This window comes from Lepidochelys olivacea, assembly GCF_965140295.1.
Source record: "Lepidochelys olivacea isolate rLepOli2 genome assembly, chromosome: 2".
NCBI classification, from domain to species: Eukaryota; Metazoa; Chordata; order Testudines; family Cheloniidae; genus Lepidochelys; species Lepidochelys olivacea.
The window spans coordinates 118,484,584-118,509,411 of record NC_140412.1 but is presented as its reverse complement, the minus strand read 5'-3'; the positions used below and the strand labels follow the sequence as shown (position 1 = coordinate 118,509,411).

General features: G+C 42.0%; 1 protein-coding gene across 2 annotated transcripts in view; it reads left to right on the top strand.

The window, feature by feature from the left end:
* FARS2 (phenylalanyl-tRNA synthetase 2, mitochondrial) overlaps positions 1-24,414 on the top strand; it is a 367,678-nt gene extending 343,264 nt beyond the window's left edge. For both annotated transcript variants that reach the window (XM_084618405.1, XM_084618406.1), the window contains exon 8: positions 21,929-24,414. In XM_084618405.1, coding sequence (XP_084474531.1) covers positions 21,929-22,067 — 139 coding nt within the window. In that variant the 3' untranslated portion in view covers positions 22,068-24,414. The remainder of the gene's footprint in view (positions 1-21,928) is intronic.
* The last annotated feature ends 414 nt before the right edge of the window (positions 24,415-24,828 follow it).

The window sequence follows — 24,828 nt, the reverse complement described above, 5'->3', positions numbered from 1 at the left end:
GGCAAGTACAAATATGCCCCTCCTCTGACTTCTCCTTTTATACTTTGATGCAAACAAGTTACGTATGACACTCCAGATATTGTTAGTTACCACCCTTTTACCTTGTACCTGCTAGTTCAAACAAAACATCCTTATCCATTATCCTGTCATCCCCTCCTTATCTTTACGAGGAGTCAGTGTGTTCCTGTACCATCTCTTAGGAATGTATTTATGTAGTTACTTGAGAGATCTCTGTGTTCCTGTACCATCCTCACCAGTCAGGAATGTGCTTATTCAGTGTTAACTAATACCTGGTGTTTTGCTATTTTGCCAAGACCAGGCCTACTCTGGTTCACACCGTTCGGTTCATACTGTTCCTTCTGCTTAGGGCTCCAGCAAGGCCTACAATTGGTTAATAAGTATCTTTATCCCCACTGAGGCACAGGAAGATAAAGTTACATTTTCAAGATCATACAACCAGTCTTTGTCAGCAGCAGACTTCCAAAATCCAAGTCTGTACTCAGAGCTTAAATTTGCATATATTATTTCCTGGAGCACCCACCGATGCCATTCGTGGCTCCGGGCTTCAGCTGTGGGGTGGGGGGGTCTCAGGGCTTCAGCCCTGCTGGGCGCACCGTGGCTCACCTCTAGGGTTTGAAAATATTTATCGGAGCTCTGCTGCAGGAAGCTCCGGCTGGTAAGCCCTGCCTGTACTTTGACCTCTAGACAGTGCTTCTCTTTCTCTGACACAGCTACTGTAGCCAGATAAGAGTGCCATTGTGCAGGGACTAGCATGATGGCCTAACAGGCCATAAAGCTGTCCTTAGCTCCCACTCTCTTTAAAACTGGATGGTTCTATGTTATGCATGTATTTGCTGGCCATGAGAATTTGAGTGGTATGGCATCAAATGGAATCGAAGGGTTACTACCTGTAGAAAAATAAGACCTCAGTAAAAGACCTATAGAATTTTTTATAGAAAATTATTACCTTGCTATGAAATTCTATAGGATTGTATTTGAAAACACTTATACAAAAGAGAGAATTCTCTATTAATTTCTGTATAACTGCTACAGAATCCTGCTCAACTGCTATAGAACCCAATTGATATAATTTCTATTTAATTTTTTCCTTTAAAGGAAGACTGTAGGGACAGTGTCTTGTGCTAATGAAGCAGTGAAAGCTTCCAGATTAGAGTCTGCAATGCCCTGCTTTTCAAGTAACTGCAGTATAACTTTGCCAATTTGTAGGTGATATTCCGAAACAGGACAATGAGGTCGAGAGAAGAGTCGAGGCTGAACCTTGTTCTTTGGCAGGCTGAACAGCATTATGAAGACTAAGGTTCCTCTTTTTAAAAAATCTGACATCTGTGACCTGCCAGACATATGGGCACTCTCCCAGAAGATGGAATAGACACTAAAAGCTAGCCTGCAAAATATGAAAAACATGTGAAGAGACTGGAGAAGAAGCAATTGGAGCAGAGAGCAAACCAAAATGAAGGGCATTTTTAGGACAATGAAGAAGTTAGAGGCAACCGGCTGGCCATGTCTCAAAAGAAATACATGTCTACCCCGATATAACGCTGTCCTCGGGAGCCAAAAAATTTACCGTGTTATAGGTGAAACCGAGTTATATCGAACTTGCTTTGATCCACCAGAGCGTGCAGCCCCGCCCCCCCCGGAGCACTGCTTTACCGCGTTATATCCAAATTCATGTTATATCGGTCGCGTTATATCGGGGTAGAGGTGTAGATGTCAATTAGAGAAAAGACCTATTACTGTAGATCAGTCTCCATCCCTCTTGCTACGCAGTGTAGATAATGAATGCATCCTTTTATTGTTAGGAATACACCTTGTTGTTTTCACACCACAAATGACTGTAGACTAGAATACACTTTCTAGTAGTTGGACTACCCTTCCAGTGGCATAGAAATCAGTGTGAGCTGCTAGACTTGAACATGGAGTGTAGCAATGAATAAGAGTTGCCAGGATTGAACACAGATGTAAAGTAGTGGTCTCTGTCTAGGTACTTACATTGCTCCCATCTCACAGTAGTATCTGAGCACCTCCCAGGACCCCTTACAAACAGGGCTGGTGCAAGGAGGTTTCATACCCTAGGCAAAACTTCCACCTTGTGCTGCTGCCCCCCCTGCCTGCGGCAACTCCCCACCGCCCCCTCCCTCCCCTCAGCCCGGGGAGCCCCCCCACGGCAGCTCCCCGCCACCCCCTCCCTTCCTCCCCTCGGCCTGGGGAGCCCTCCCTGCGGCAGCTCCCCGCTGCCCCCTCCCTCGACCCGGGGAGCCCCCCCTGCAGCAGCTCCCCGCCGCCCCCACCCCTCTCCCTCGGCCCGGGGAGCCGCGTGCAGCAGCTCCCCACCCCAGCTCACCTCTGCTCCGCCTCCTCCCCGAGCATGCCGCCACTTCTTCCGCCTCCCACGCTTGCGGCGCCAATCAGCTGTTTGGTGCACAAGCCTGGGAGGGAGAGAAGCAGAGCGGGGCAGTGCTCAGGGGAGGAGGCGGAGCAGAGGTGAGCGGGGGCGGGGAGCGGTCCCCCTGTGCGCCGCCCCGCTCCCCCGTTACTTGCTGCAGGGGGCCCTCCCCGCGTCCCCCTGCCCCAGCTTACCTCGGCTCCACCGCCACCCCCAACCACTTGGCACCCTAGGCAACCACCTAGTTCGCCTAGTGGTTGCCCTGGCCCTGCTTACAAGCATGTATATGTCATTAAAAGCAGCATCTAAAGTGAACTTGATATTAATCTCAGAGAAAAGGCAAAAATGCACGATCAGGATAAGGATGGAATAATATGATTCCTCTCATATTTCTTCATTTGTTATTGGGAGCTCTTCCTTTTCCAGGAAGATTCACCTGTGTTTTCCGTGAAGTAGTTGCCTTTTGCCAAGTAGCAGAGACCAAGGTTTCTTTGGCCAGTTCCTGCAGTCTTTGCATGAGTTCTTTGATTTATTTCCATGGCATTGCATAAGGAAGTAACAGATGCAAGTCAAACACACAGCAACCAAGTAGGCATTCTGTAGATTTGCTAGTGAGAAAAGCAGAATTACAGTGATTGTTATTAAAAAGTCAACATTTACCCACAATGGTACTGCAGTTGTTACCAGTCACAAGCTTGCAATTGCTATGGCATCTGAGGTACTATTAGAATAATAAGCATCAACTTTTTCCATGGATGACCATAGAAGGACAACTGCAAAGGAAACTCTCCTTTTATATGAACTACACTATATGCAGGGAAGACATCAAATTCCATTTTACTAGAAAATCTATAAAGAAAAGTATTTGTGAGTAAATACCCATTTTTTCCCACCCAGTTTGTTAATTTGTCCCTTTCCTGACATTTTATAAAATAGCTGAAGCAGTGCATTTCCTCCTTCACACTAGGAGGGATGAGTGAGCTGCTGTTACTCACTGCTCCTTATACAGTATATCTGCTCTTTAGCTGCTGTACTCTACTGAAAGTTGAGTTGACACTTGCGATTATGCAGACTGCACCGGCGCTGTGTCTTAAGAACCTAGACATAACTGCTTGGAGGGATCTGCCCCCTCCCTCAAGGACACTTGGCACTGTGTGCTAGACTGTGGATCAATGGCAGGGATGTGCCAAGCACTGAGTTATTGATTATTCTGGATAAAGTTGGTGCCCCGGCACAGGAGCTAGAAAATCATAACAGGGGACACTCGATCTCTCTCCATTTTTTAAGGTGGTTGGTTTGTGCCAAAGGATGCAAGTCATCTTTGAAATGTTTTTTTTAAATTATAAATGTGACATTTCTCCCACTAATTACCCTTTCACCAGGTGAAGGATAATAGAGTCCTCAGACTAATTCAGCCCTGAGCTTTTGCCTGAGCGGCGGCTCCTGAACAAATTATATACATGGCGGTGCTTTTGTAATTTAGGCTCTTTTTACAATAAAAGCTGAACTCATTTAGCGTCTCAATTTGATTGTGAAACTTTCCTAAGAGGTGAGAAAGATCAGTGATTTATATGTAGTGCCCAGCTTCATTTTACACCGAGGTGGTGTCATATCAGATACATCAGTGCAATGAACCTCCTGTGTTTTTCTCCAAACATTAAAAATCCATGCTAATTTCATGCCCACAAAATCTGAATCATGGGACATCTTTAATTAAAAGATAAATGGCAAAATAATGTTATTGTGGATGCTTTATAATTGCAATGAGTTAATTTTTAATTATTCATTTTTATTCTTGAAAACCCATTTACATGCATGCTCATTTCCTTTTACATTTTAATCACAAGGAAAACACAGTCTCTAGAAATATGGATTTCATATTCTATTCAAAGCAACCCAGTGTTATAGGATAATGACTCTACAACTTCCAGAATCCAATTAGCAGCTTTGTAGATCCTTATTCAAAATATCTTACAGCGGACTTTCATAGTAGTCTCACTTTGATTATTTCACATTCACAATCTACCTGTTTATTAAAGAGCACAGACATTGCATTTTATCAGCAAAATGACTGATTAACAGTGTAGGTTATTATTATGAAGGCTTGTCTTTTTTTCTCTCTCTCTCTCTTTCTGGCCACTCCACTTAATACCTGAAAACCAAACCGTCAGCCGAGGTTAGGGTTTCGAGACATGGGGGAGTATTAAAAGCAATGATCTGGAAGAGATTCATTTTTAATGGAAGTCATTTCTTATGCATTGCTGCTATAGTCAATTAAATACTGAAAGAGAGAGCTTGCAGTTGCAGATCCTAGAATGATATATCTACATTACAGATCAAACTGGGGATCTTCACTCACATAGCATGAAATTCCCTCTGGTGCAGAGGGCACATATACATATCACTTAAGCCCCACTTAACATAGGGCTTAAGCGGTAGGTTAAAACTAGCACACGCCCCCTGCCCCGTTACGAATTTCATTTTTGTCAGCTTAGGCTACCAATAGCTATTTTAACTCCTCACCCCTGTCTATGCCCAATTACACATGTTTATTAATTTCCCAGCCAAGCATGTGTATCATCGTTTTACAGAAATAGGATGTCAGTAGCTGCTTCTGCTGATTAATTTTAGAAACTTTCCCGTCGGGGGAGTCCTCATTCTTGTTTTGAAGACAGTCAACCAGCTCCTCAGCTGGTGTAAATAGACATAGCTCCATTGACTTCAGTGGAAACAGACCAATTTACACCAACTATGTTTTGAGGTCATACGGCTGTTTTTCCAGAATCTTGTTTTAAACTTGTAGTATGATTTTTCTGGCTGTGAACTTTTTGAACAATGAGATTTGCTGTATTTTAGTTCTGTTGTGAATGTAGTGAATTGTTGGCATGTGATTATCAGCAACTAACCACTACGTCAAACACAACCAATCTTGGGAGTAAATGAAAAGGGACATAGGCTCAAACGAAAAGCCCAGATTGTGAACTTTGGACAGTTTGCATCTGGATCTGGACTTGTTTGCAGGCCTCTGAACCTGATTCCAATCACACACTGGTTTCACTCTTTTGATTCATATGGAGTTTTTATGATTTACACTGGGTTTGTGCTGGTAAAATCAAAATCAAGACCTGTATCTCTGAAAAAAGAAAAGGAGTACTTCTGGCACCTTAGAGACTAACCAATTTATTTGAGCATGAGCTTTCGTGAGCTACAGCTCACTTCATCGGATGCATACCATGGAAACTGCAGTAGATATTATATACACACAGAGACCATGAAACGATACCCCCTCCCACCCCACTGTCCTGCTGGTAATAGCTTATCTAAAGTGATCATCAAGTTGGGCCATTTCCAGCACAAATCCAGGTTTTCTCACCCTCCGCCCCCCCCCCACACACACAAACTCACTCTCCTGCTGGTAATAGCCCATCCAAAGTGACCACTCTCTTCACAATGTGTATGATAATCAAGGTGGGTCATTTCCAGCACAAATCCAGGTTCTCTCATTCCCTCACCCCCCTCCAAAAACCACACACACAAACTCAATCTCCTGCTGGTAATAGCTTATCCAAAGTGACCACTCTCCCTACAATGTGCATGATAATCAAGGTGGGCCATTTCCAGCACAGATCCAGGCTTTCTCACCCACCCACCCCCCGGGGAACACACACACACACACACATAAACTCACATAAACTGCCAGCAGGAGAGTGAGTTTATGTGTGTGTATGTGTGTTCCCGGGGGGGGGGGGGTTGAGAGAGCCTGGATCTGTGCTGGAAATGACCCACCTTGATTACCATGCACATTATAGGGAGAGTGGTCACTTTGAATGAGCTATTACCAGCAGGAGAGTGAGTTTGTGTGTGTATGGGGGTGGGGGGGTGAGAAAACCTGGATTTGTGCTGGAAATGGCCCACCTTGATTATCATGCACATTGTAAGGAGAGTGGTCACTTTTGATAAGCTATTACCAGCAGGAGAGTGAGTTTGTGTGTGTGGTTTTTGGAGGTGGGTGAGGGAGTGAGAGAACCTGGATTTGTGCTGGAAATTACCCACCTTGATTATCATACACATTGTGAAGAGAGTGGTCATTTTGGATGGGCTATTACCAGCAGGAGAGTAAGTATGTGTGGGGGGGGTGGAGGGTGAGAAAACCTGGATTTGTGCTGGAAATGGCCCAACTTGATGATCACTTTAGATAAGCTATTACCAGCAGGACAGTTGGGTAGGAGTGGGTATTGTTTCATGGTCTCTGTGTATATAATGTCTTCTGCAGTTTCCACAGTATGCATCCGATGAAGTGAGCTGTAGCTCACGAAAGCTCATGCTCAAATAAATTGGTTAGTCTCTAAGGTGCCACAAGTACTCCTTTTCTTTTTGCAAAGACAGACTAACACAGCTGTTACTCTGAAATCTGTATCTCTGAAGTGAGCTAAACCAACCCATTCCTCCACCCAATCCAAATATGTCCCAAATTTGGGAAAGTTCAGATCCAGTTTAGCATTCTGTGATTATGGCCCATCTCTAAATTAAAGGAATGTCAGATAAGTTTTGTCTTAATGAGTCTGTCATTAGCCTCACATTTCCTCTTCCCTTCAAGTCCCCACAGGCACAGACAAATGCACCCTAAACCCCTCAGACTGATCTTTCCAATTTGGTGGTAAGTGTTTAGTATAGAATTGTACATTGAGGAAAAAGTAGAGGGCAAACTCCATTGACTTTAATTGGCTTACACCAGGGTCACATTTGGTTCAGTGTTGTTCAGTTATGTACCCGTAATCTCAGAAAGAGAATCTTATTTTTCATTTTGTAGCACATCACTTTTCATGGAAATCTCACTTTCAGAGATCCTAGTATGTGAGGCCAAACATCATAACCTGCAAGATACTTCATCTAGTACATGATGAATGTCAAGTTTTTTCCATAATTCTCTGTTAGGAGTTAACCAATCACACATAAAGAGCTCAGGGTTTTTTTAAGAAAAGATGGACAAAATGCATTTCCCAGACTATATTTAACAGTCTTCCTCTATCCATTCTCCAATTTGTGGAATAATATACTGTACCTCCCTCAAATCAATCAGTTTACAAAGCATGGCCCCGCTAAGATATTTTTTTGTTACAACACAGGGCCCCATCAAAAATAGTTTATTCTACTCTCTGTAACTTCAAATTTCATGAAAGTGCAAGAAAAATTGTATAAAGTGGCACTCTCTGTTATGTACCTTTTATGAGAACTATTCACCCCGATGGTTACACAATAAACATCTGAATCGTCGGAAAACTGGGTGTGGAACAAACAAAACTCATGTCTTGTTAACATATAACCTGTATTATAAAATGTCTTGCTAACCTGAGCACTATTGCTAGAGTTAATATACAAAATAGCCTTTGCAAGCATGAGCGTGTGTGTGCATATATACACTTGCGTGATTATATACACATATGCAGAAGTTTTATTATTTGTATTAGAATAATGCGCAGAGGCCCCGTTCTCTGATGCGTGAGACATACACAAACATAAAATGAAAGCCAGTCCCTTCCTCAGAGCTACCATATAATTACAGAGCCCAATCCTCTCAGCCACACTGCCTTCTCCTTTCCCACTCTGCTGTGTTACACCCACAGTAGGTGGTGTAACACAACAGAGTGGGAAAGGAGAAGGCAGTGTGGCTGAGAGGATTGGGCACTGAACTTAGACTTGGAAGATCTGGGTTCTGTTTCAAGCTTGGATGCTAACCTACAGTGTAACATTGGCCAAGTCACTTTAACTCTTTGTGCCTCAGTTTCTCTATATGTAAAATGCAGATCACGATACTGACCTCTGTTGTCAAGTGCTTTGAGAACTATATATGAAAGTCATTATAGGCTAGAATACCGTGTATTATTGTCTTACTGACATGCACAAGAAATCTTCACAATTTTTTTTTCATTCAGACAATTATTACTAAAATTAATGAGACATACAGCAGACGTGTTGGTATGTAAGTGGTATGTTATGAGTTGTAGAAGCAAGTGATAAACTGCATGCATTAGCATCCTTAGATTGCCTCACCTGCTTGCTGCCCATTAATCCATTTTGTTTTCTTCCTTTGTAGCAGCTGATGCCAGTCAATTTTCCCCATCCGCAGTTTTCTTCCTTTTATGATGAGGACATCAGGTAGCCCACTAGGAGTAAATGCAGCTATGGTACATTGCGTGCATCACTGAGAATAGCAATGGAAGTGGGAATTTTGGGGTGATTTAAATTTTAAAGCACCCCACAAGATTTTTGAGCAGATCCTCAACTGGTATAAATTGTCATAGCTCTAGTCACTTCAGAGGAGTTAGGCCAGTTTACACCAGCTGAAGATCTGCTCTTGGGAACTATGGCATTATGTAACTATGGATAAACAGGAGGAATATTTAACAGCTAGACAGCTAGTGTTTTGCTGTGAAATGGTCTAACCTACTGGCCCTGGGTCTTCCTTACTTGTGGACTGTTTCTGGGTCGTCTTCCCGAGGCATTGACTGTCAAAGAAACAGTCAGGTCCGGTTTCTTGTGATTGGCTGTGTGGAACGGAATTGTCCTCAGGGAAGGAAAGTATTATCAAGGAGGGGAATCTCTGTAGTTCAAAACCAAAACTGGTTAAGCAAGATTAATCACCATAAAAAAATGCCCATTTTGAAAAAATATTTTCTTTTATGGGGAAAAGGGAGAGCTTTAAAAAAAAATAAACCAAGTAAATAATAAATAAAGTTAGCTGGAAACACCATTTAATTATATGTCTTGCTAGAAAATTTCCACTCAGTTTCACTGAAAACCAAAAAGTAAGTTGACAGGTGGAAAAAATATAAATTTGAACATCTTACAGACTTTCCTATAGCACTGTAAGATGCCCTGAGGGGAGCTGGGGAAATATCCTGGCTGCATAGTTTTTGATTCTTTTGAATGTTCAGTAATTTCTATATTAAAAAAGGCAAAGAAATATTTTTTAACCTAAGGGTATGTCTACACAGCAAAAAAAGACCTGTGGCAGCGAGTCTCAGAGCCAGGTCAGCTGACTTGGGCCTGTGGGGCTTGCGCTGCAGGGCTAACATAGCAGTATAGATACTCAGTCTTGGTCTGGAGCCCTGCTCTGACGCCTAGCAAAGGGGAGAGTCTTGGAGCCGGGGCTCCAGCCTGAGCCCAAATGTTAACACTGCTATATTTAGCACCGCAGTGCGAGTCCGAGTCAACTGACCGTGGCTCTGAGACTCACTGGCATGGGTTTTTTTGCTGTGTAGATGTACCCTGAGTGTTTCCTCACTTTGCAAGTCCCTTCCTTCCTCTCCCTACTGTCATGCTCATGTTAGCTCATCTTGTCCTTCATCTCCACCACCACCAGCCCTTATTTGCCCCCATGGTCAATTTTAAAGAATGGAATTTGCATGACGCTTGCAAAAATGACACGTTTGATTAGTATATCGCTTTCCTTATCCCTTGTCTATTGCACATGGGTAGACTATGCCCACACAACAACCCATTTTGTTCATGAGGTGCTTTACAGCTGACAGAGAGGAAGCATAGTCCAGTGATTAGGGCACTAGCCTCGACTTGGGAGTCCGTGGTTCAAGTCCCTGCTTTCTGTGTGACCTTGTGCAAGTCAGTTAGTCTCTTTGTGGCTTAGTTCCTTCTAATATGTAATTTAAAAAGAAAAAAGCCGGGGGGACATAGCACTTCACAGAGGTGTTGTGAGATAAATCCATTACAGATCGTGAGTTCTCAGATATTGTGGCGATGAGGGTGATATAAGTACCTACAATAGACAGCTCTCCCTAAATTCTTGTGCACTGGTTCGCACTATGGGGCGTGATGTTGATAGGTTTTGTCCAATTAAACCTAGTTCATCTGATTAGGTATTATTTATATTGCAGAAGTGCCCAAAGGCCCCAGAGTGGAAAGCCCATTAAGATCATTCACAAACAAAGCTGTGATTGGTGTGAAATACCCTTTGTGTATTAGTGTGTACTACTGCTCTCCACTTACTGTTCACATTACTGATGGTCTTAAAGGAATGGTTTGGCCGTATAATACTTTGTTCTGTGGTGGCATCTGAGCATAGATGCCTTCTTATCTATCTCCATTTCACAAAAGCTGTGCATCTGTGATGCCTGTAACTGTCAGTCACTGTCTGTTTTTGATCAGGCTGGGCACCCCATTTCTGGTCACAAGAGAACTATTGTTTTTATATTGTTGGAAGTGACCAAATTTTGTTTTAATTTATTACTACGGGACACTTTTTGGCAGAACTCTCTTCAAGCTTGGAATTTGGTTTCCAGAGTTAACGAGGTGATGGAGTTTTGTTTAATAGAAAATGTCTGAGCACCTGCTGTCACACTGATCCAGCCTGGCTTCTGAGGAGGATGAAGTGTTTTCACTCCTCTTATAAATTCCCTTTTTAGTCCTTTATCAGATACATTTTTAACTTGACAGCAAGATTAATTTTAGTAATACTTTTTGTAGCCTTTAGTATTAACATGGAGTTGATGAAAAAAATCCAACCTCCTGCTAAATATTTATACCTTTTTTCTTTGATCTTTTATGAAACAGACTAAAAAAAAGTATCCCACTCCACGTTTTTACTATAAATGCTTCATACAGCATTTAGAAGAGTCCAGTTCCATCTCTCTTGTAAGATTTGTTCTGATTGTTGAGAAAGCATGTCACTCTTGGGTCCATGTAGATGGTAATTCATTTGCCAACAGTTGGAGAGTTTTGAGCTGCCCTGATGTCCAATGATAGGATAATTGTTGTTGCTATTTTCACAGGATCAAACCGTGTTCGGTCCTCTGCACAAGTGTGTAGAGATAGAAGCTACAAGGCATCTTTCTCCCCTTCTCTCACTTGCATTCCCTGAACTGGGAGCAGGTAAACATGGTGTCTGTGTGCTCAAGGAGTGCAAAAACTCTGCAGGGCTAGTGTAACTGCTATCACTAACTTCTGCAAATGGGTTGTGAGCCTTGGTACCTCTGTACCAGCCAATAGCACTGGCTGAATGCACAGAGGAGGGGGCACTGCATCCTCTCTTAGAGTAGTGAAGTGGTTGTGTGCTACCAGACTCAGCACAATGCCTGCCAGAGCTCCCAGTAGGGTCATAGACTTCCATGCATGTGCAACAATCCAATCCGTATCTAGTTGGGATTTAGGAACCTGAGGGAAATGTGACAGGAAACCAGACTTGGGAAAAGGAGAGTTGGTCAAAAAATGGTGTCATTCCTCCCCTCCATGGAAAATGTTGATTTTTCTGTGAAAATTTGAAAAAGAAAAGTTTTGGCTAAAACCCAAAGTGTTTGAATTCAGGACACTGCCAGTGTGCGTCATGGGAGTTGTAGTTCATGCTCTTATTCTACTCTATAGACTGGGCTTCCTGCCATGGACTACATTTGCCATGATGCACCACAGTCTCCCCTCTTGGAGAGAGGAGGTGGTGTACTGTGGAAGTAACTGGCTGTGGATCATGGGAAATGTAGTCCACCCAAAGGGCCTGGACCAGAAAGGAGAATGAGAGCATGAGGTAACTGAACCACATCTCCCATGAGGCATTGTAGCACTGTATCCAAATCAGAATACTTCCGTTTTTAACAAATATTTTTCAGATTTCAGATGTTAATGGTTTTTGATTTAAAAAATCGATTTTTTCTCTTAGCATGCAGACACTTTACATAAAAAATTAAATTTTGTTGAAAACCCAATTTTCAGTCAAAACAGTTTTTTACCAGCCCTAGGGAAAAGTGAAGCTCAATGAAACTGTGAGCTGCACATACAATCTCTCATTCTGTCTTGTCTGCAACTGAATGGTGGATCTGTCTTTCCATCCATCCCCTTTCTCTCTCCCTCTCTCCCAACATCCAGTCCTTGTGTTATATAGTTCTAGTTCAAAATTAAGGGTCCCAAATACTTTAACCAAAGAACACTGCTCTCTTTGCCACTATGGTGCTGTTATTCCAGTGGATATTGTGATGTGTATATTTTTGTTGGAAAGTTCTCTTCTCCTTCTTTCTGTTTTACTATCACACAGCCTGTAATGCTTCATCCCTGTCATGGTGAAAAGGCTTGAAGGAAAGATGGGGCCTTACATCATGTTCTGAGCATAGCAGACTTGGGCACATCCTTATCTCTTTGAAAGTGAGTGCCATAACATAGTGCTGTTCCCTGTAAACTCTCTGCCGCTTCTACCTCACCTTTGTTGTGTCTGATGGTTACAGTAGTATGAATTATTGATGGAAAGACAGACTCTAAGGCATTGAGATTCTATCCTATTGTGAGTATTTATAGATTAAGACGAGGATTTTGAACTGGGTCCAGAACTGGACGGTGAGCAGTTGGAGGTTTCAGGGTGCCAATGTGTTTCTTTCTTTCTTTCTTTCTTCCCTCCCCCTCAGGAGGTGCTTCATATTGGAGTTTTGTAGTGATGCTCTTACTCAGCCCAGTTCAGAGTGACCTGAAGTTAGTCCAATTGGGCCATCCCAGCAACATCCGAGTGTAAATCCAGATGCAGTGGATTCTTTGGTGTCAGCATGAGTCAAATGCTATTGGAGTTTGATCAGCTCCACTTAATCAGTGACCTGTGACCGGGGTCCCCAATTGATGCCACTCAATTAGGTGAACTGCAAAGAATGGGGCAGACAATCCCCAAAACTGGTGAATATTCCAATACTTAGATTTACCAAGCCAGCCCAAAACAGCTTCTGTAATACCTCACTGATTACCCGGAAGCCAACAACACAGTTCCCTTAAAATAACCCAGCCTTAGGCCTCCACCCAGACACCCAAGTCAAATATGATGAGGATTACTTAAAATCTGATTCATCATATAAAAAAGTTCTACCAATCCCAAAGGATCAGACACATTACCTCCCAGGTTAATGAATATTCCAGATCTTACCCAAATACACGCTTACAGCCGATTCTTATTAACTAAACTAAAAATTATGAAAAAAGAAAAGAGAGAATGTATTGGTTAAAGGATCAGTATACATGCAGACATGAGTACAGTTCTTGAGATTGAATTCACATTAGAGATGGCGAGCGTTGTAGTTGCAAAAAGTTATTTCAGAATTAGTTCATAGGTTATAGTCCAATCTTCATGTTCAGGGTGTTCCAGCTTAGGACTGGGATCTCAGCCTTATGACTTAAGCTTCCCCTGCATGAAGCATCAAGCAGGTCTGAGATGACAGGATCAGGACCCAAGGGTCTTTTACACAATTCCAGGCCTTCTCTTGACAGGTCGGAGTTCTTCGGCGAACAGTAGACTATTATGGAGACTTTGAAGCGGACCTATTTCCTAAGCATTCCCGGTAATTATTTACACAGATTAACATAAAACAATTGCCCGGTTTCCATCATTCTCAGGTGATTTGCTATACATTTCAAAGAGAGACAAATACAGCGATATCCTGTGTTTACAGTTCATTTAAATGTTAATATACCCTTTTGATCTCTGAATCAATAGCTATAGTGCCAGACAAGGAACTGTCTGTTTACATGGCTAACATATGACTACACACATACAATTAGTATCACCTCTAATTTCTAACAATATAGGTTTGTATTTCAGAGTTCTAGCCTATCTACCATGGAATGGCCCTAATTACCATTTATATACCGTTCTAACACGTCTCTACAGGTTGACTCTGTGTCATTTAGCCTGCAGGATGCTTAACCCTTTCTCGCCATGCATCACACCTTCCTAGGAAAGGGAGATTGGAGATGGACTGGTAGCTGGTGTGGGTTGTAGAATCCAGCATTGGCTGCTTGAGAGCTGGTCTGAGTATTGCTTCAGGGTCGTTGGTGGATTGCCTTCAATGGAAGGATTGGTTATTTTATTCAGAAGCAAGTGTAAGTGCTCTTCACTGACTTTTGCCGTCCATGATTGGCAAGGGTCTGTGTCACAGTTAGTGGCTTGATCATCCCTCCGAGTTTCATATTTTCCTTTGGTGTGAGGGAGCAGACACCTGTCAGTGAGGGGCTAGATTATCTAATCCTGCCTCAGTCTGGGGAGATGGACTAGGAGACCTCTTGAGGTCCTTTCCAACCCTACAGTTCTATGAGTCTATGAAACTCCATAGTGCATGGTTCCTTTTTTTGCATCAGATCTAATTCATTCATGCAAGGCCATCATGGGGATTATAGGAATTCAGTTAATTTTTCAGCAAAGAAGGATGAGAGCTCTTTACAGAGCGAGGTGCTTGGATCTGAGGATGGGCTGAGGCATCAGGGTTGATAAGTTAGTGTTCTACACAGTATAGGTCAGGTGGTCATCATTACACCAAGGAGAAAGAAGGTTCTTTTAGCTTCTTGCACAGCTTGCTATATATTTACAAGAATTCCTTTGGCTTTTGTTTGTGTATTATGGAATGGATTTTTCACCATGATGATGTAGCTGTCTGGCTTCCTGTTTCATCTGACAGTTTCCGTAAACCATGATGATCTATAGAGATGGGGAAAGAAGGTCAAAACATTGATGGTTGTGGACACCAGATGGTTGTATTGCTCTACCAGACTTTCAATGAATCATTCTGGCAACTGAGTGTCTTTCTCCTCTAGGGCATACAGATGGTGTTCTAGTAAAGTGGCTTTTTTATTATAATGCAAGAACCTCTCTGTCTCTTGTTTCAGCATCTAACTCTTTAAATGCTACAGCTGTATGGAAAGTCTAGATCAAAACTTCCTCAACTTCATTGTGTTCCCATACTAGACTGTAGTTCAGACCCATCTTTATGACTGTATAGAAGTTTTGTTTATTAATGATTGAGGAGCTAAAAAGTTTCAGAATTTTTGCAAAAACAGCGAGGCGTCCATGCGGCACCTTAAAGACTAACAAATTTATTTGGGCATAAGCGTTCGTAGGCTAAAACCCACTTTATCAGATGCATGGAGTGGCAAATACAGTAGGCAGGTATAAATACACAGTACATGAAAAGATGGGAGTGTCCTACCAAGTGTGGGGGTCAGTGCTAACGAGCCAATTCAGTTAAGATGGAAGTGGCCTATTCTCAACAATTGACAAGAAGGGGTGAATACCAAGAGAGGGAAAATCACTTTTGTAGTGCTAATGAGGCCAATGCAATCAAGGTAGCCCATTTCAAACAGTTGACAAGAAGGTGTGAGTATCAGCAGATGGAAATTACTTTTTGTAGTGATCCATCCACTCCCAGTCTTTATTCAGGCCTAATTTGATGGTGTCCAGTTTGAAAATTAATTCCAGTTCTGCACTTTCTCGTTGGAGTCTGTTTTTGAAGTTTTTTTGTTGTAATATTGTGACTTTTAGGTGTGTAATCGAGTGACCAGAGAGATTGACATGTTCTCCTACTGGTTTTTTAATGTTATAATTTTTGATGTCTGATTTGTATCCATTTATTCTTTTGCGTAGAGACTGTCCAGTTTGGCCAATGTACATGGCAGAGGGGCATTGCTGGCACGTGATGGCATATATCACATTGGTAGATGTGCAGGTGAACGAGCCCCTGATGGTGTAGCTGATATGGTTAGGTCCTATGATGGTGTCCCTTGAATAGATATGCAGACAGAGTTGCCAACAGGGTTTGTTGCCGAGATTGGTTCTTGGGTTAGTGTTTTTGTTGTGTGGTGTGTACATGTTGGTGAATATTTGCTTCTGTATTTGAGTATGTGAGTATTTGCTCTGAAACCTGTCCGAATTTTTGGTTAGTTCCCATTAGCTTAACTAGACACAACATTAGGCATAAATGTGTTTTGCTGTTGGAACCCATAACATATTTTCTTTCTGTCTCTTAATAACCTGCCTATTGATTTAGGACACAGTATTTGAAATTTAGCTCTATATTAAGATCTTGATTTAGAAGAAAATTAAACTGAGAGATTATGAGGCTCAGAGATTGGTAATGAGGTACAGAACACTCATCTCTGGATCACCAGTTCAAATCTAGCCCAGGTTAGTAGTGAGGAAAAAGTCATTATCTGACTAAAGGCTGTGAAATGAATTGTTAATAATCTCAATCTAGTTCCTGGTACAGTGGTTCTCAAACTTACCTCTGCCACACAAGTACATATACCAATAAAAAAAATCAACATGCAACACTTACTAAATATTAAAAACAGTAAGGCATTGATTCAAACAGAGTCAACAATCCATTGTAATAAGAGCAAAATCAAAACTGCAGTTGTCACTCACAATTAAATGTCCGCACCATTTTATAGCAAACAGCGTAATGTACAGATGGTAACAACTTTGTATAATGCTATGCAAGCTTAATAGAAAGCCATCAAAATGTACAGTACCATCTGAGGACCTGTTTGTCTGGAGGAATCAGCTTTGCTACTTATCCACTGCAGTGGGTAAAATGTGTGCAATAATTCTTTTTTCCCCTAAAGCTTCTCACACACACCCAGAATACATTCCGTGTCTCCCCTAAAGGGGACCCACCGCCCAGTTTGAGAACCTCTATCCTCGAAGATAAGTATCTGCCTCACTAAAAATATATTACAACCACAAGCATCAGCTTCATTTGGCAGTCTCAACCAAGCTGCTGTGGAACAAACACCCTTGGAGACAGGACTACCAAGGCTGGTAGGCAGTTGGAAGGACAGTGCAATAGCAGCTTCCAAGCCCATTCCCCATGTGGTACGGTCTATGGATTTAATAAAGAACTTTATTTTCTAGAGCTCTCAGTCCAGGGTCTTTCACCAGCATCAAGTTCACTTCAAATAAACGAAAATGTGGCCACTTTTCAAAATACACTGTAGGACACAATGTGACATGGGCTATCTATATATGAAAGGACTGATGAGAGCGCATCTTTGGATAAGGCCTTTTATTCAGTGAATTACTGGTTGCTGTATTCCGCATCCATATGACTATGGTAATTGAATTATTTGCTGTTGACAGCATGGTATATTACACAAGGCTTTTGCCATTTTCCATGATGTTGTTCCTAGCAAAGAGCACTATTTGTCAATTGTAAATTTTATAATACAACATACACCAGTTATGTGTACTACGGTTGTGGTGTATGTGATTTGAAAGCATGAAGCTGAGTGGAAGGAACAATTATCTGTTGTCTGTAACGTTTCCTACTGTATCTTTGGGATTTTTTATTTACACTCCGGCCCTAAAAGAAGTGAGTAGAGTGAGGGGGGAAAGAAACTTTGGCTAGGCTAAGTAATACTTTCAAGCTGAGCTCTTGGTGAGCTCTGGTCCTGAGAGGTACTAAGCACCCTCCGCCCCCCCCCACACACAAACTCACTCTCCTGCTGGTAATAGCCCATCCAAAGTGACCACTCTCTTTACGATGTGTATGATAATCAAGGTGGGCCATTTCCAGCACAAATCCAGGTTTTCTCGTGCTGGAAATGGCCCACCTTGATTATCATACACATTGTAAAGAGAGTGGTCACTTTGGATAAGCTATTACCAGCAGGAGAGTGAGTTTGTGTGTGTGTGTGGGGTTTTTTTTGCGGGGGGGGTGAGAAAACCTGGATTTGTGCTGGAAATGGCCCACCTTGATTTTCATACACATTATAAGGAGAGTGGTCACTTTGGATAAGCTATTACCAGCAGGAGAGTGAGTTTGTGTGTGAGGTTTTTGGAAAAAAGGGGGGGGGGTGAGAAAACCTTGATTTGTGCTGGAAATGGCCCACCTTGATTATCATACACATTGTAAAGAGAGTGGTCACTTTGGATGGGCTAGTAACAGCAGGAGAGTGGGGTGGGAGGAGGTATTGTTTCATGGTCTCTGTGTATATAATGTCTTCTGCAGTTTCCACAGTATGCATCCGATGAAGTGAGCTGTAGCTCACGAAAGCTTATGCTCAAATAAATTGGTTAGTCTCTAAGGTGCCACAAGTACTCCTTTTCTTTTTGCGAATACAGACTAACACGGCTGTTACTCTGAAACCTGTGAAAAGAAAGTAGAATATAGTTGTTAAACGCTTTTTTCCCTGCTCACTGTTGTACTTTTATCTCCCATCCATCTCAAACTTCTGAGAGGTTTTTCTTGTTGCAGTGTTGCATGTTGATAAACAGTACTTTGTCCAGTCCCAGGCATTCGTTCTTTCCGCAGTCTTTTTGGGTTGCTCTGTGTTGTATTTTTGTCTAACAGCTGGGTCAGATTATCCAGCTGCTGTTCTTGCAGATGTTTGCTGTTGGTGGTTTATTGGGTCAGATACAGTTCTCTACCTTGTACTTAAAACATCCTTCAGTGGACATCTGTGGCAGGGACTCCACATTAGGGGAACGAATGCTGGCATTGATTGCCTAAGATGCTTTTTTTATTCTAGGTTTTGATAGTCCTTTGCCCAGATTCTGATCTCACACTGGTTTCACATTGACTTAAATAAGGTTATTCCTGAGTCAGTAAGGGAAGAATCAGGTCCCTTACACTCTCTCTCTCTCTCTCTCTCTCTCTCTCTCTCTCTCTCTCTGTGTATATTTGTGTGTGTGAGTAAAATATACCTGCAGGTTGGTTGCATGCAGTGAAACTAACTTGTGACTGTAACACTGGGGAACTCCAATTCCCAAAAAGCCATAGTCCATGAGGCAAAGCTGTTCCCACCAAAAATGCATGCAAAAATATTAGATACTGTTTCACTTCAGTGTTATTCATTGATTGCATCCATGTTTTTCTCTTGTGGCATCAGAATACATCACTGTCTTCTTGCTACTTTGAGCAGTGCTTCCCTGTATTTATTGTGATTCGTTACCTGACAGCTGCAGGCTGGTGCAGAGTCGAGTGTGACAATAAGATCAATTAAATCCTAATGAAAGGAGAAAGGCTGTGTGATTGTAAACCGTATGGGATTGTCTGAAAGTGCAGTTTAGGTAAATAATGTCCACTGCACTCAGTGTTAATCTTCTATGTTTGTTTACCTAGCGAAGCTGCTGTCCCAGTTCTGTGGCTTAAATTTTTAGTTGTTTGAAATATAGATCTACAGACTCTAACATGGGGCTGGCTACAGCATTGCATTCAGGGTGGACTTAATTAGGCAGGAGGCTCAGCTTTCTGAAGTTTATTGTGCATCTCCGATTGAACAAACATTTTTGAAAAATCGTTCTACTCCTAGTTAGTAACAATCTCCCAATAATCCCAGCTAAAAAGATGGGGAAAGACGTGTAACATACAAGCAAAATTATCAGTGTGATACCAGTCACATCTTAATAGTTACTTCTTTGTTTGAAGAAAAGGAGTACTTGTGGCACCTTAGAGACTAACCAATTTATTTGAGCATGAATCGTTGTTTGATCTTAATGTTTTTTAAATCAACCACAGTAACTGTGATTCCTCTACAATTCAGCCCCTCTCCTATTTCTCTCACACTAATTCCCAGCTTCAATTCTAGCTAACAAAGCACCATGCCTGAGCTGCTCTGCACGGCCACTATCCTCCCCTCATTTAAATCCCTCCTGAAGACACGCTTCTTCTGTGACACCCACAAAAAGCTTTTTCATATCTCTGTGTCATGAAGGAACTGCTCATCTGCATTGGGAGAGGAGCCTGAATGGTGAGAGGAGACAGCATAAGGACATGGAATCCAAAATAAGGTGGGGGGAGGTTTTAAACCTGAGGTTAACTACGACCAGTTATGCTTCTAAACACTTGCCCTTTTCCACGCTAAGAGCAAAGTTGTGATCACATCATATTAGCTAAAACATGGTTACACATTTTCTAATGTGATACACTTTCCAGGCCTCAGGATCAGGGCCAGAATTACATCATTTTTAAAGAGCCTTTCTGCCAAGGGTCTGAAAAACACATTACATACAGTTATTATTGAAGCTGCAAAATGCAAGATAGCAGAAACGCCTGTCCACTTCCCCTGCTGGACAGAGACCTCTCTTGACCCTGGCCCTTCAGCACAGCCCTGTCAGGTCCTCACACCCCTCCCCCGATAACCTCCGACATGCCCCACAGTTTGTAAACCTCTGTCATACAGTATATTTCTGATTTCTGTCATGCCCTCCACCCATCTCTCTCTCCCCTCTTTTTCCTTTTCTTCCCCTCCTCACAACTGTCAGAACTTTTGAAACTGGGGGAAGCTCAAGTGCCTTCCTCTTCTACTTTCTGATATCTTTGAGTTTAATTTAAGGTGTTAGTTGATACGTATAATAATACTGTCAGTTCCATTGTTGCAATTCCTTTCCAACAGTGTAATCATAAACTTCTGTTTGGTCTCTCTGGATTGCTGGTGATATGCCCAACTACCAAAGCACACATGGTACACTGCTGTGGAAGTATGTTCTGTGCTCCACGATCTCAGGACACTATGCGCTACTGCTGCTTACTGTGGTGTAGGTAGCTACATAAATGAAAGGAGATGTCATTCTGTTTTCTATGTACTGCACCTTCAAATACAAGGGAGTCTTTACAAAAGCAGCTGTGAAGCAGCTGCCATTTTATTTTTCATTTGAGATACAGAACGTAAGGGTTTGCTAGGCACATTTCTTTCTCTGTCCTACTGTCTCATGTGGAGACTTTACATTTGTTCTTTCTTTGTTTTCCTATGATCTGAAATAAAAATAATAATCTGGACTGAAAAATACATGTTTTGCTCTTTGTGTTTGGAAAAGCACTAACACCCCTTCTAGCTGGAGCTAGTAGTGGTTGCTACAACTGAGCTGAAGCAACATGGATTAGAGATTTGTTGAACATCTCACCCTGACTAACAGTGTTACTTGCTAGCACTGTAAGATTGCCAGTTGTTCTCCTGCTTCTGAAACTGCAAGACACATTAGACTGAGATAAAGTGAGCGAAACCCCTTGTTTTCCTAGGTGTCAGTGTTAATCTTTCCACTGTTGTGTTCTTTTGTCTTCACTTTCCATTGGAATGTCAGCACAGTGACATACACAGGGCATGTGTCAAGCTGACACATATTTTATTCAGCAGTCAAGTACATAGTGACATAAGAACGGCCATACTGGGTCAAACCAAATGTCCATCTAGCCCGGTATTCTGTCTTCTAACACTGCCCAATGCCAGATGTCCCAGAGGAAATGAACAGAGCAGGTAATCATCAAGTGATCCATCTCCTATTGCTCATTCCCAGTTTCTGGCAAACAGAGGCTAGGGACACCATCCCTGTCCATTCTAGCTAATAGCCATTGATGGACCTATCCTCCATTAACTTATCTAGTTCTATTTTGAACCCTCTTCTTGTCTTGGCCTTCACGACATCCTCTGGCAAGGAGTTCTACAGGTTGACTGTGAGTTGTGTGAAGAAATACTTCCTTTTGTTTGTTTTAAACCTGCTGCCTATTAATTGCATTTGGTAATCCCTAGTTCTTGTGTTATGAGAAGGAGTAAATAACACTTCCTTAGTTTCTCCAAAATACTTTTTCAACATGGCGGAATGGCAGTAGGTGAAAATGTCTGCATTGTATATTTTGCCATTACATTGATAATTTAAGCAATAAAAATAAAATAAGATGGCAAGACAACAACTAATGGGGAAGTGTGCAGATGGGGAAGTGTGCTGTGGTGTGTGTGTTTGTATATGCATGTGTATTAGTCCTCTTTTTGTTTGTTTTCCAGGACAAAGAAGGTCAGCCATTGCTATCGTATCACTTACCGGCACTTGGAGAGGACTCTGACTCAGGTCGAGGTGCACCACCTTCATCGAGCCATAGAGGAATTGGTAGTACAAGAACTGGGAGTGGAGGGTAGATTCTAAAATCCCTGCTTTGACAGTCACAATTACTGTGGATGTTTTTTTGTAAAGAAAGAAAGGGATTTTGTGGCGAAGCATAAAGTTTGGAAGCCTTTTCATAAATGGGCAGTGGTAGAACTTTCAGATCATAAAGATTACCGTTGAGAAATTGTTGGCAAAGCATTTGTCCTTTATTTTAAGAAAGGGCAGGGGGGAGCAATATTGTAAGATTTCCCTCCTGTTACATTAAGAAATACTCTGCCTGGTGGTTTTCTGTGTTGTTAATTGGTCCCTGGGTTCCATTATAGTGTAAACACTTGGCATTATTTCTATGTTGACAGGGTTTTCCATCCACGTAATGAGTAAAGCAAAACACATAGAAAAACTGTTCACTCTTTCTTTTCTCCCCCTTCTTATAAAAAGGGCACATTCTGCGTCAAGAAAAACTTTCATGAAATATACCTGCAAAGTTTGGATCCTGACCCAAGTTGATTGTGCTTGGATTTTGGTTTGGCCTATTATAAAGGAAGGGATAGATGTGAAATGTGGCTCTGGATGGAAATCAGAACTTTCTCAGAGTGCTGGGTGTTTGGATGTGGCCATTGGTGTGGGCCCAGCTGTACTCAGACCAAACCAAAGAGAGCGTATCCTCTTAACATGTCTAGCTGCATGTGTTTCACATACACAGTGCCTGCTTCAAATTAGTGTTCCTAGCGTGTGTACTATGGCAAAAATTTCCATCACCCGCATCATCAGCCAAAGATTGATATCACTTGGAGGTGGAAGAGGGAAGTACTCATTATTAAAAGGCCCTGAAAAGCAGAAATATGCAGGTACTTGAACTCCCATAATGTTGTGCTTCCTAACAGAAGTCATCCACTGAAAGCTATGACCTTTGAGGGAGAAAGCTGATCTTTGACGGACCCCTTTCTAGTTCAGTCACTTTATTGGATGCTTACTTCTTTCATGACAGGTTATAATAAGCAAATTTTGGCAGTGGAATGACACTGGAGGCTTGTTGAAATTTTTAAATGGTCTGATAAATACTTGATGAAGCACTCAGAGGCAGAGACTGTCGTGCGAGCGCTTGTTCTTGCCTGTAATGATATTTAATATGGTCTTCCAGGTAACATACAAATTTGTTGGCTCTGCAAGGAACGTTGCCTCCTTCAGGGAAGGGGGCAGTAAAAGCAATGCACTAAGAACCATCCAACATTGCTTTATACCCCATCACGAGACTACTGTGCAGTAAACATACTCAACCAGAAGAACCCAGCAATTAGCACAGATGGGAAATGAATGGAGAGATCATTGTAATTTCGTTATTCAACAGACTTAGCGGTATAAACAAATTCTAATCTAAATCACTATTGCACTATCTAAATAATTTGATTATAAAGACAATATGCTAGATTTTTTTTCTACAAGGCAAACAGAGTAGGAGTCATTTACACAACAGAAGAACCTACTTGGTGATCTTTAAACAAAAATCTTTTTAAAGAGCAGGTGTCCTTAATTGTATTACATTTCATTCGATTCCTGCCCATTTTTAATCTCTGCCCCTTTTAGAATTCTCATTAGGGACTACTTCAGTGAAAGGGCTTTTTCAAAAATTTCACCAGAACAGTGATTATTCCTTGGCACAGCCAAGTTCAGGCAATGCTGCCACCTGGGGACTCCAATCCTTACATGATGAAAGGGTGCTGTGATGTTCACCAATCACATTGCACAAGTAGGGGAGTATAGGCTGCTTCCTGCTGTGAGAGAGCACTGAGGTAGTACCTAGAGCCTCTTGGGGAAAGATGACATCTCCTCTCTTATTATGGCCCTGGCTGGGGCACATTGCAAGATTCTCTCTACCATTCAATATGGAAACCTCCATCTACTGCTTCCCAAACCCCTTTACTCTGCCCCTCTCTCTCCCCCATGGCACACAATTTCTTAGGGCAAGTTTGGTTTTCCCATTTGATTGCTCCATCAATATGTGTGGCGGAGAAGTTTCAGAAAGGTAGTAGGGAGAAAATTGGGCAGTGAACCTTGGGTCTCACAGCCAGAGATGTGAATTGAATGGTTTAACAAGGGTACCTGGATGTTATTTGAATCAGCCTGCTCCTTAACCATTAACATGTATGGTACTTGGCATGATCCAGATTGCAAACTGTCTGTACTTAGCAGCCGGGAAATGGGGGGAAGAGAGAGTTCTTGGAGCATCTAATCTCTTGGTGGAAAAAAGGTGGGAAGATAGGTGAGTTCTTGAAAATGCTTTTACAGAGGTGGCACTGCCAGTAATAAGCAGTTTTCACTTCACTATTGATCTGGTTTCTTCGTTTAAAAAATGTCTGATACCACTGTCTTGAATTTTGTTCCGTAATAAAAAAGTATCTTGTAAAAGCTGTAGTGTTTTTGACCCTTATTGTAAAATACTGCAGTAACATTTCATGAGGGATGAGAGAAACTCAGAGAACCTTCCAATGGGAAAACAAAGTTCTTAATGCTAAGAACCTCATTCCGTGTCATGTAGCTTCTAAAAATGACTTCTTCCATCTGTGACTGGCTAAAAAGCTTTAACCTGCTTTGCTGAAGGATGTCTTGCTACAGTGATCCCTGCCTTCATGACCTCTAGGCTGCATTATTGCCTCCCATTATACTTGGGAGTGAGCAAGCCAACTGTGGAGCGGTCTGCAGCATTCAAACTCTTCAGCAGTGTCAGTTACCAAGAATATATCCACCCACTACGTTAACCATGTATAGGCCATATTGAAGGTCTCATTTGTTCTCTTTGAGG